Here is a 12,786-nt window from a genome sequence, read left to right as displayed (position 1 = left end):
CCGGGGGCAGCTGTTGAAGACGGCGGCTTGCTCGATGTTCCGGGACGGCGCTGGTGTTGTCTTTGCGGTCCGGGCTTGTATTACGGCTTGTCGGGGGCGTCCGGTACATGGACGTCCAGCACCTCCACCAGATGTCACGTGGTAGTGACGGCGAAGAAAGAAGCAGTACGGTGGAATACAAAACTAGCTTTTATTGGGCGAACCTGTGCCCACAAAACAGGCTACACTTATAGCACAACGAAACCGGCGAACACAGTCGGCGATCGTCGAAAATCTGATCAGCGGGTCAAGCGCGTCGGCTTTTATAGAGCAGTCGTCGAATGTTCCAGACTAATCGTTCGGACCCGCGTGCCTTCCACAAAGTTCTACACCATTCGCGTCAGGCGATTAAATCAGATAACATAACGTTCGGCGACAACAGCCAGCGGATAGAAGCATCGATACCTTTCCAGAAACTTCGGATACATGCAAGCGCGTCCCGCGCTGTGCGATAAGATTTGTTAGGCGGCGAAACCTGGTCGCCCGATAAATATAAATACACGTGTCAATATAGAGAAATGGAGGTTAACATAAACTTGAGGACAAGTTAAGGAACGCACAAGGACCGATGGAATGAACAATATTAGGCGTAACGTTAAGAGACAGGAAGAGAGCGGTGTGAATCAGAGCAAACAGGGATAGCCGATATTCTAGTTGACATTAAGACAAAAAAAAAAAATGAGCTGGGCAGGCCATGTAAGGCGTAGGGCAGATAACCGGTGAGCCATACAGTTACAGCATGGGTGCCGATGGATAGTAAGCGCAGTGGAAGACGGCAGATAAGTAGGTGGGGTGATGAAAATATGCATCATTTGGGCAGCATTTTCGAAGATATTTCAGAAGGGCGCTTGAATTACGGAAACTTTGACTTAGCAACGTACAGAGGGTACGCCCTTTTAATAACATACTTATTTGCAGCACTTAGTCGTAACGTCTTTGCTGTGTTAAAGCAATGTTTTCCTCAGGAATAAAACTCTGCTATACCCAAGCAGGAAAGTCACGGATGAATTCCGTAAATGCGTATATTACAAGGACGGCATACCCTCTCGACGTTGCTTCCTGAATGTTGTGGAATTCAGGCAGCCTTTTAAAATAGAATTTGTATAAATGCTGCCCATCGAGTAACGCTGGTACACTGCTATGAAATTCGACAAATGGCCGCATGCAGCGCAATGTCCAAAATTCCCGGTATGTCTGTGATGAAATGTTTTCGCACTGTGCGCATTCAACATAGAGACATATTCCTTCAACTTCATTGTCACGCATTATTTGATGGAAATGCTGCTCCTGGACTAATTCCAATCCACCGTCTTATTCATGTCTTTTGTCCTGACACTTCGTGACCATATTTTGTTATTCCTTGGGATCTATCGCCTGACAGTGGCTCCTTGGGTCAGTTAAGCTATTTGGTGCGGTCTTCTGGCCAAGGAGACGATCAACGTAGGCATATATTTTGGATAATAAAATTGAATCGCAAATTTCCAACGACACGTACGAGGGCAAGGTGCCCACTGTGTTCCAAAACGCAAACGTTGTTGTGCGGCGTAAACTTATTACAGGATGGAGGTCCCGCGCCAGAAGTGGGCCAACAATGTGGAGTTCCTGCTGGCGAGCACGGGGATGTCCATCGGGCTGGGAAATATTTGGAGATTTCCGTACGTTGCCTACGACAACGGCGGGGGTGAGTGTGTGCGCACGCGCACGGTGGTTCTCGACGAGGTGAGACAAGGACGTGCCACAGGACACGCCTAATCTTTTCGCGAAGTTGTTAAGGGACGCTTAAGTCTGTTTGCGTTTACCCGTCGGGAAATTGATGGTGTTTAGCGGAGAAAACGACGAGCAACGTTTCCCTTTTGAGATCGCGTGTCGGAACTACAGCGGCCTCGCGTTAGTATGACGCCGTATATTTCGCAAGTTTCGTAAATCTTTTTTCAAGTTTCGGTCGCTTCTGGTGCAAAGTTCTCAAGACTCGCTATGCTGAGTCTGTGGTTCCCCTAAAATTGATTACTATTTGTTTATATTCCTTGCTTATTGATTAACTATTAGGTAGCCCGGAAATATTTCACGAAGACAGCGTGTTCACCCAAACCGGCAGTTTAGTTCCTGTGTCTTCGCGTGCTTTCCAAAGCTCCGCTCACGTTAAGGCTTACGTTTCTGGCATTCCACAAGTGGGAACACTTTTTCTTCAACACTGAACGCTCTGCAGTCAGTGCGGCGCCTGTCAAAGAATGAGTTTCCGCTGATGGATATGAAAATGGCCTGATAATGATGGAAATGTGCAGGGCGCAAAAGTTTGGTTTCGCCATTACTCAACAAAACGTTTCCTCTCGACTGCGCCGGCGCCACATGGGTTTATGACGTCACAGACGGAGCATAACATAGGGGGCCTCGAAAGCCGCTATGAGCGAGAGAGAGAGAGAGAGAGAGAGAGAGATCTTTAATGCGACATTGAGGGCTCCCTATATACTGCATGCAGCGGAATGACGTTTGGCTAGAACGTTCATGGCAGCAGGGTATCGCCAAAACATCGCCTGTCGCATGGTGCCGAGTTGAATAGAAGCAGAACAATGGGGTAGGATGCGTTCTAATGTCAGTTCATAAATTGAATTAGATGCAAATATCTGTGGAACGACGTCACTCACAAGAAGAGTACTTGCCAGAATCTGGGGCCGAATTAACAAATGTTACCGTATTTGCCGTGGTAGGCTGCCGTCGCTAATATGTCCACTGACATCATAATTGGCAGGCCCCCTGCTTATATGAACAAATAAAGTGTCTTCTGAGCACGAAACCTGAGCCCGTGTCCTCAAAAAAGATTTTCTTTTTACGTTAGAACTGTTTCTAAGAGCAAGTACGTTTTAAACACTCGCATTCATCACTAAAACGCTGCTCATGCGCATTCCACTTTGCAAACACTTTAGGTGACGTCCTCAGCCTTAGCTGTGGCTTATCATTGATGACCCTTAACCGAGGGCTGTCCTTACGGATCCTCTGCCCTCCTTTCACAAATTTCAATGGCACCCTGTCCTCCGCAGGGGCCTTCCTGCTTCCCTACCTGCTGATCATGACTGTGGTGGGCCGCTCCATGTTCTACATGGAGATGCTCATGGGCCAGTTCCGGAGCGCCGGCGCCACCCAGGTCTTCGACTGCGTGCCCCTCGCCAGGGGTGAGAGCCCACGCTGTGTTCCCTATATATGGTCACCCTACTGGCCAACATGCGCTATGGCTATGAAAGTGTCGCCATAGCAGGGATTGGTTGGCGGAATCCTTAATAACGAACGCGTATCATAATCTTGGCACTTATACGCGAGTGATGAGCATGCAAGGGTTTCTTATTTTCGACGCTTGCCGACGGATTCGTGTCCGCCAGCTGACCTCCTGGCTTGACCACATGGACCAGTGACTGGCCTAAACTAATGCGGATTAAAGTTCTGATTTCTGCACCAGGAGGGACTTTTCGTCAAATGCGAAGCTACAGCAATTCAAGGCAATCCGTTGCACCAGGATGCCACGCTGAGGTGGCAATATTTCCTTGCATGAAAGGCATCTTGGAATAAATTATGTTATTGAATTCAAGTATTCCAAAAAGCATTCTTGCCATGATAATAATTGGGGAAAGAATGAATAATAAATCAAGTACACTTCACAAATTGCTAAAGCAACACAGTTGAACCACGGACAGCTAGATCAAATAAGTAAAAATAAAAAATAAATTGCAAGATACATAGCAAAATACACAGCAACGTTATCGAAAGCGGGCAGTAGCTGTTTACAGTTCAACTAAAAGAAACTGATAGTGACAGCATCTTTAAAAGCAGATGCAGCTTCCACAAATAAACAAACAATACATAAACGTACGTTTTAAACCGAAGATTTCCTTGCCTTACATAATTTGCCCGATTTGCCCGATTTGGCGTGGCTCCTGGATCGGTCGCCATCTCGCCAGATATATTTGTGGCTATATTGACACGTGTACCACGTGACAATATCTACAAAGGTTATACGTGCGCCGAATGAAAGTACCAGCGAACTGGCTTATATAAACTTCGTAGGCCTGACCAGATGTGTGCACCTGTGCTCTGTGTAACAAAGAAGCCGCAGTTTGGCCCGACAGGCGGAGCATCGATTGCGACAGCAAATTAGTGGACAGCTATACGAAGTTAGGAAGATAGCTTTGTGGACCATATAAACTTGTAAATACAGACACACTAACTAAACTAACAAGCACGGTGTCACACGCGCGCTAGCAAACATGAACAAATCTCACTCGATGATCACAGAAACTCGCTGTCGAAACGCTGGAGTGGGCATCGCGGCAGCAGCGGCGAGCGAATTTACCTTCGCGCTGCCTCTACAACGCGAACTAAGCCGCAAGAACACAGGACACGGCGGACTCTTATCCCCGTACCGCCGATGGCTTTCAATATACAGCGGCCAGGGCGGGCGCGCGTGGCCGTCCGGGCCGCCCAGAGGAGAACGCCTGCCCTCCCGTCACCCCCGCCCGCAACCTTGTGCGCGAAAGAGGACGGCGCGCTTCGTCCCCTCTTTCCTCCCTGGCGTGCGCGAGATTGAGCTAAGATCACTGGCACGCCCTCGCGCGCTTTCACTCGCACATGCAACATACGGCGCGCGGCGACGATTTTTATCGCCCTTGGGACTTCATACGGAAACCTCGTGGTGCTACATTGAAAGATCCGAACCATAAAATGCGATCTTCCTACAAAACTTGAGCAAGAACCGATCAGCGGTGAGCGCATTTCTTTTTTTTTTTTCGCAATTTTAAGAGAGATAAAAATAAACCATCCCTGTGCTATAAAGCACTGTCCTGCAGATAACCACGTAGAAGAAGAAAAAAAAGTCCGCATATGGTTTCATTCATGCCGCCTCTTCGTGAACGGCGACCGCGCAGGCGTCGGCTGGGCCATGGTGTACACGTGCTTCGTGATCTGCCTCTACTACAACCTGCTGCTCTCGTACGCGCTCAACTTCCTCTGGTACTCGTTCACCAGCGAGGAGCTTCCCTGGACCCGCTGTGACCCCGCCTGGGCAGATGATGACTGCTTCGACTCGACGAACCCCTTGGTGAGGTTCCGACGCACCTCGTAATAAAAGGGACGCAGAATACGAACACTGAATAAGTTCACGAATTCTTTAAAAAAGCGGTAATAGTTTATTATTAGACGAGCAACTGAAGGTAGAAGTTTCATTTTAGTTTCGAGCTGAAACCCTCAGCGCTGGTACGTCACTGTGACGTCAGTGCGACGCCGATGCTATATCGTGCCATCGAAACGCACTGCGCATCAAGCATTCCTCTGAGAGATTGTCTGCCTTTTGACGCAGAAAGCCTGCCACTACGTGAACAAGACGCTGTACAAGATGTACCTAAAACAGAACGGCACGGACATGGCAACCAGCGTGGTGCTCGGAGGCGCCAACGGCTCCGTGCTTGTGCCCGAGAAGCTCTTCACCGGCTACTTCGCCAACTGCACCGAAAGGATCGTCACAGCGCCTGAGGAGTTCTACGAGTTGGTTACTTTTGCCCGAACCTTTATTTTTGATGGCCACTTCATGCGTTCCTCGTGGCTAGTACCGAGTTCACCTGTTGAAGTCATGGTCAACAGCAAGTGTAACGGGCTCCTAAAAGTTAAATTATGGGGTTACCTTATGTGCGAAAACCACGATCTGATGAGGCACGCCTTAGTGGGGCACCCCGGCAATTTAGACCCCCTGGGATTCTTTAACGTGCAGCTTTAAGTAGGCGGGTGTTTTCCCGTTTCGCCTCATCGAAATGCGGTCGCCGTGGCCGATGATTCGATCCCGCCACCTCGAGCTTAGTAGACCAACATCATAACCACTAAGCAACCGCGGCGGGCAGTAATGAGCTCTTATGTGCTGCAAAGGAGTGGCTTTTGCCTCCTCAATTTCTGTTCATTGTGCTAAACGGGAACAACTGGAGCGGACTTCAGTAGAAGCGAGAGACTTTTTCCTCATGTGTGAAGCCGACAAGTGCATTGTCTTCGGTATCGGCCGAATTGCACCTTAGGGAGCCCCTACATTGGCCCACCAAGAGCTTCAGCTTTGCGAAGATGCGTCAACGCTGCAGTCACAGTCAGTAAACACAATTCTTCATAAGGCTTACAAATAGCGCCAGCGACACAGGACACAGAAAAGAGAATGGGACAACTGCAGACGCACTTGTATGTCATCGCCGTGCGTGTCCCGTTCTCTTTTCTGTGCCCTGTATCGGTAGCGCTGTTTCTAAGCATTATGGAAATCCACCAACTCGCCCAATCTACCGTTCTTCAGTTCAAACTATTTTTACAAATTAGGCTGGCACGAATGATCTCTGAAGGCAATAATCATTGGCGTGGTCATGCTTCCAAAGTTACCTTGCGGAAATAATTGGTCAAAGCGGCAAGCGATGAAAAAAAAAGTGTGTACATTGTCGATGGATCTCATCGCCTGCGTACTATGCACGTTCCCTTACAAACATATAGCTTGTCTACATGGAAATGTTGCGACGTGTGCTGTCGAAAGGTGACGCATTGCTTTGCGGCACTTCGCTTAGATATGTTCACTCCGCTTGAGTAAAGGGACATCATAGTTCACTATCATAAAAGTCACTGCAAGAATTTTGGAATGAGTTTCTATTGACTTTTTCAATATAATATAGAAGATCTCTCGAGGTGAAGCTCAGTTTCGCAAGAAAAACGGTTCAGTGAACAAGCCGTGTAGGCGTGAAAAATTAAATTCAGTTTTCTCAGGAGTTGCATATGCAACTCCCGAGAGAATGGAATTGAAATATTCGGCCAAATTGGTTGTACAAATGTCACTGTAGAAATTTCAGTGTTTTTGTATTGACTAATTGTATTTTTGTATTGACAGAAACACTTTTGATACCTACAAAAGTGTTTATGTTGGTGTGCAACTAAATGTCAAGTACAATTTTTGCAACGGGGTTGAGGGAGGGAGCGCGCCGCACTGTAGTGAATGCAACTCTCGAGAAAATGAAATTGAATTATAGTCAAGTTACTGTCACATAAAGAGTTGAAAGCGATGTGTTTGTCTCTATTGCGCATAATAAATCAATGTGCGTCCAAATGCGTCAATTATAAGCTCCTATTTGTACATCGGAATGAAGAAATTGTTTTTTCTCGGCACCCACTGCACCGAATTTGATCAGGTCTGTTGCGATTCAAATAAAAGCTTAAAATCCACCGATTTAAGGAAGCAAATTTTGTAATTTACGCGTCACTTTTTAACAAAAATTTATGAATAATGCAACAGCGAAAAAAACATTCAGGACAAAGTTTTCAACTTTGCAGCTCGGCGATAAAAAACGATTACACAATTTTGTAAAGTGCATCTTACGGACACAAGTGAAGCGGACAAAATTATAGCGTTATACACCGCTATGAAATATGCTACTAATTTGTGAGTGGGATATTCGCAAAACCCTAGTAAACACTAACACTTTTCGCGTAAGCTCGCTCATCATATTCGCCCACCTCATATGCTCCAAAACATCCAGGCTACAGAAGACGACGTCTGTTTTTTGTGTAGAGGTAGGAATTTGTAAACTTTGTGACTCAATTTATTTATTTATTTTGCTTTGCGAATTTCCAGCATTTCTTTTTGTAATACATTCCAGGTCATAAATCATAATTATGTTTCTTACAGTCACTATAACTTCCTCTCTCAAGTGTAACAAATGCCATTGAAATCAGTCTAACGGTTCTCTTATAATGGCATTTTTGCGTTCCACGTGTATTTGAATAGGCAGTATCAAGTTTGGTCGTGAGCTAAAGGGTTGGCGTCTGTGAAGTCACACCGGAGTTGACGAACATAACGCAAGTCCCTCGCTTGTCCAGGAACTTCGTGCTTGGCGTGAGCAGCGGCGTACACAACCTGGGACGCGTACAGATAGGACTGGTGATCGGCCTGGCGGCATCGTGGGTTGTCGTCTTCTTCTGCGTCTTCAAGGGAGTCCGTTCCTCAGGAAAGGTGAGCTCGCCCACGTGGTCCGGCGTTCTTGCGTTTTTATTCTGACCCACTGTCGGCAATGTCGTTGAGGAGGACGCGTATCAGACAGGAGGTTTCCCAAGCCTAATTCACATAATGCGATTTCGCCCTTGCGATTTCGCAGGTGTGGCAAATGCGCCGTCGGCTCCTTCGCGCGTGCGATTTTTCTGTGTTCAGAAATGCTGAACTGCGCTGCATTATGGGGCGTGGACGAGGAATCAATAACAACTCGGATCGTTGGGGCGCGTCACTGTGGCCCCTCTGCCTGTTTATTATTATTTTTTTGTAGAGTAACGTGATTTCAAATACGAAACTGTGTTTCGTAATAACAGTTTCTACTTTTTCACTGAAGCGGACTGATTAAGCCTACCCCCTAGTTCAGTTTCCCACAAGGTGCTCGAGAATGCGAAAATCGGAACCGCCGCGACGGGCGCATGTGAAACAGCAATGCGAAGTCCGCCTCTGCATGCGGCAACCTCAGCTGTGAAAAACGCAGTGCAACATTGCATTATGTGAAAAAGACGGCTCTTAACCAAATGTGTTGCAGAGTCTCGATGACACAAGCAAAAGTTGAGACGACAGGCGCGAACTGCACAATGTTCAACAGTACAACAAATGAAAGTAGCTGTAAGTCGGGCGAATAGGTTGCTTCTGTGCAAAGGTTACAAGGTAACAGATCGTATTATAATAGAAAAAAAAAAGAAGGATCGACAGGCAAGATGTCTTTGCTTCAGTACCACTGTCACGAATGAAGACGTCTGAATTAAACTGCGTAGGGTTTATTCTGGAGAAATCTACCCCTATATCGGAGCGCGAGCAAGCACTGCACCACTTGGTGCTAAAGTTGTCGACATGTATGCAGCTGGCGTTCGTGCTCTGTCGCCCCCGCGAATGTCTTGCTGCTTCGTTTTTCTTTGCGCATAAGAGTTTCCTTTTTTTTAGTGCGTGCAATTATCATGAATGCATTGTTGTCGAGAGTCAAGTACAATTAATTTATTTGGTGTAACTTGTATTTAAAGAGTAATTGTGACGTTCAGGGCACTCCGTGACAGCACGGCTCTCGCAGTTCCTGCGAAGGCTGACAAGAGGACCACTCGCCCTTTTGCAAGACAGTCGGAGAGTCTCCTGAAACCTTTACCACTTGGGGTAATGGGGGCGCTACGCGGGTGTGCCCGTGACAGTCCTTGTTAAACTCTCTACCTCGTAGAGATACGCGACCCTGGAGTAGTGATTGACGAACTCCTACACCCCTACAAAATGAGGAACACCTGGATGTGAACTAGGACTTTCTACTCCATTCTAGACTTCCCTCACCTACCTGCTTCACCTAACCACACTTAACATACCATGACCTAACGTACCTTGGGCCCTTCATTCAGTGGTCGAACAAGAGATGACTCGGAGGCTGGAGCCAACATTTCAGCAAAGAGACTTGTCCCCGTAACCGAAATGTTGGCTCCAGCCTCCGAGTCATCCCTTGTTCGGCCACTTGATTGCTTAATAAGATCCCAGGATTGTTAGGTTGGAAGCTGGAATAAAAGAGGCGAAGCAATAAACGGTGCTCGACACTGTTTATTATATCAAATTCCTGTAAATTCCTGTCCTATCTGCTTTGAGTAACTGATGGTGGGCTGTTGGTGGGCTAGTAACTGTTGGTGGGCTAGTTGGTTAAGCATGATTACAAAGACGGCGCCGAATAAAACAACCCACGAAGAAGGGGAACACGAGACAGCACGTAGGCGCCTTGCCTACGTGCTGTCTCGTGTTCCCCTTCTTCGTGTGTTGCTTTATTCGGCGCCGTCTTTGTAATCATGCTTTGAGTATTTGAGGCAGTAAAGCTCCCCTCTCTGCACTCCCGCATCTCAGGTGTCGTACTTCACGGCTATCACTCCGTTCTTCATACTGGGCGTGCTGATGCTGAGGGGCATCACCCTGGAAGGAGCGGGCAACGGCCTCTACTACTACTTCTATCCGCAGTGGGAGAAGCTCAAGCTCTTCAAGGTAATTGCCGCTTCTCGCACGATGCATGACATCGTCCCGTATGCAATGACCTGCATCGAAGCGTTGGCTCCAGCCTTAAAGATACCCTTATTCAAGCACTGTTGATCAAGCAAGACATGCGCGTATATTCGCAAGAAGATGGAGGCGAAGCAACCGACAATGGTTGAACAATGGGATGCGTCAGACTGGGAGCCAACGTTTCGACAAGGGCACTTCTGCTGGTAAGCGTCTTAGTCAGTTGCCCTGAGAAAGACAAGTCCGACTGCCGGAACGTTGACTTGACACAGTTCATTTGACACATTTGACTTGACACAGTTCATGATTGATACAATTTTTTTGCGTTTACCAATGTTTTGGTCTTTCACTCAAATTTTACAACGGGATTGCATTTCTCGATCTGCGGCGTTTGATACAACATGATAACAGGCAGCGCGAAGTTGGCTCGATCACAGCATCGACGAAGCAGGAGGCTGCACACTAACCTTAATCCCGTGTTAATTGCACCAACTAACCCCATATAATTGCTTGCTTAATACAACAGTTGGCATTCTTTGTTTCTATGGTTTGTCCGGACATTTACGTGCCAACGGACAGCGCACGCACTCACCTCTGTGCAACAGTCCTTTGCTGTGATGTCAAGGTGCGCATAAAATGATTTTTTTCTTTGTTTCTCTTTCCGGGAGAACCAAACAATCAAAAATGCCAAGAATCTTATTAAACGACGAGAATTTTTACAAAAGTTCACTCTTGCTGCGCGAAATGTAGGCTAAAACAAACCAGCAACATGAAAAAAAAATGCGCACAAAATCTTTCGGAAGTTAAAAAAAAAGTTGCATCGCTCCTAATAAACGGTAATCTAACACTATGTTAAAACACTGTCAAACACCGCAGTGAACTAAGGATCCGGAGTGCAACCGCAACCATCCTAATCGCGAAATAATTGCTGTTCCATGTAATTGTTGGTATCGGTATACTAATAGTTACAGAAGTCCGGAGCAGTGGGTCGGAGTGAATGGTCAACAAAGAGTGTGCGTTTACGTGTTCTCCTTTCGATCCAGAGTAAAATGCTTTAGCAGTTTATCTAACTGTAGAAACAGAATCACCTTTTCGCGTGCTCTATTGTCGATACCCTCCCCGAACCTCTTTCAATTTATTTTTTCGGTACTATTTCCGTGAAGACATGGAGAGCCGCGGCCGTGCAGATCTTCTTCTCCATCAGCCTCGCCCAGGGCCTGAACATGTGCCTCGCAAGTTACAACGACTTCAGCAACAACATCGTTCGGTAAGGCAGTATTCCATATTCTTTAACACTGGCGATTGTCCCGCAACTGCGTGCGATCAGATTGAAGGATAGAAATACGATAGAAGAATACCGCAAAGAAACTCGTAGGCTATAAGAGCCGCCACCGATGTGGGCTGCTCCGAACTGATTTCAACTGGCTGGGGGGTTCTTTAACGTGCACCCAATGTACGGTAACATGATCTTGGCTTCTAGCACGAAGTGAAACACGGACACAGAAAGGAGCAGACAGGACGAGCGCTAACTCTCAATTAAATTTTTATGAAAACGAAGAACTTATATATAGGTGATTGCAAAAACCGTAGCATAAGAACATGACAAGGTAAAAAACATCAGTTAAACATATCAGGGGGTATGGAAGTCAAAGAACAAAAAAAAAGATTCCATACAACAAAAAGACTTCCATACCCCCTGATATGTTTAACCGATGTTTTTTACCTTGTCATGTTCTTATATATGCTACGGTTTTTGCAATCACCTATATATATGTTCTTCGTTTTAATAAAAATTTTGTTGAGAGTTAGCGCTCGTCCTGTCTGCTCCTTTCTGTGTCCGTGTTTCACTTCGCACTAGAAGCCAAGATCATGTTACCGTACCAACTCGCGCAACTGTCTATCCTTTTGCAATGTACGGTACGCGAGTGTTTGCGCAAGATGTGGCCGCCGTGGCTGGGCATCGAACCCACGACCTCGTGATCAGCGACAGAACGCTATGGCCACTGTGAGCAGCCGCGGGTGGGTGACTGACTATATCCTGTGTTTTAACCACCAGGACGAGAATTTTTCTCAAAACTCTCTGCCAGACGAGATGAAACTTGGTCTGAAAAAAAAAATTCCCCGCTTTACGTATTTATGTGAGACGTCTTCAGTATACTACTTCAGTGTCACAAAGTATCAAACTGCAACATTAAATGCCGTTGATCCACAATAGAAGTATATAGCGGTGAACTTGTCGGTGGTGAGATGCGCATGGAGCAAAAATTTTGGGCAAAGGAGATCAGTGTTACCCTTAAGCGAATTTAGAGTAAAGGAAAGCTCGGTGATTTGCATGGTATATATTACAAAATTCGTACTGCAGAAGAAGACCATAAATACGAGGGTGAATCAGAAATATTTGCCCTATTCTTTATTAGCCAAAATAAGGTAGATACAGTTAATTACAAATATACTTGTTGTTCTATGTACCTTACAATATTTTCCCACATAGGCCCCACATCGGTTCAGACATAATCCCCATAATTGTACTAAATTTGATCCGCCCCTGTGGTAGAATTCGTCCGGCTGACTGTGGAAGCACCGTCTAACTGCTGCTTAGCTTCACCGTTGCACGTGAATCGCTATCCTGCCAGGAACTTCTTCAGCGATCCGAAAACGTGGAAATCACTATAAGGGCGAGGTTCAGACTGTGTGGTGGGTTGTCCAGA

The 12,786-nt window shown here is 46.5% G+C and overlaps 1 protein-coding gene across 1 annotated transcript in view; it reads left to right on the top strand.

Annotated features, from left to right (window-relative positions):
• LOC135914443 (sodium- and chloride-dependent glycine transporter 2-like) overlaps window positions 1-12,786 on the top strand; it is a 44,108-nt gene that overhangs the window by 7,598 nt on the left and 23,724 nt on the right. The window contains exons 2-8 of the mRNA XM_065447302.2: window positions 1,599-1,720; window positions 3,075-3,206; window positions 4,950-5,122; window positions 5,381-5,565; window positions 7,912-8,044; window positions 9,929-10,063; window positions 11,242-11,345. Of these exons, the coding sequence (XP_065303374.2) occupies window positions 1,600-1,720; window positions 3,075-3,206; window positions 4,950-5,122; window positions 5,381-5,565; window positions 7,912-8,044; window positions 9,929-10,063; window positions 11,242-11,345 (983 nt within the window). The 5' untranslated portion in view covers window position 1,599. The remainder of the gene's footprint in view (window positions 1-1,598; window positions 1,721-3,074; window positions 3,207-4,949; window positions 5,123-5,380; window positions 5,566-7,911; window positions 8,045-9,928; window positions 10,064-11,241; window positions 11,346-12,786) is intronic.

The sequence above is a fragment of the Dermacentor albipictus genome, chromosome 6 (assembly GCF_038994185.2).
Source record: "Dermacentor albipictus isolate Rhodes 1998 colony chromosome 6, USDA_Dalb.pri_finalv2, whole genome shotgun sequence".
NCBI lineage: Eukaryota > Metazoa > Arthropoda > Arachnida > Ixodida > Ixodidae > Dermacentor > Dermacentor albipictus.
The sequence above is the reverse complement of the archived record's forward strand: the minus strand, read 5'-3'. Positions and strand labels throughout refer to the sequence as shown.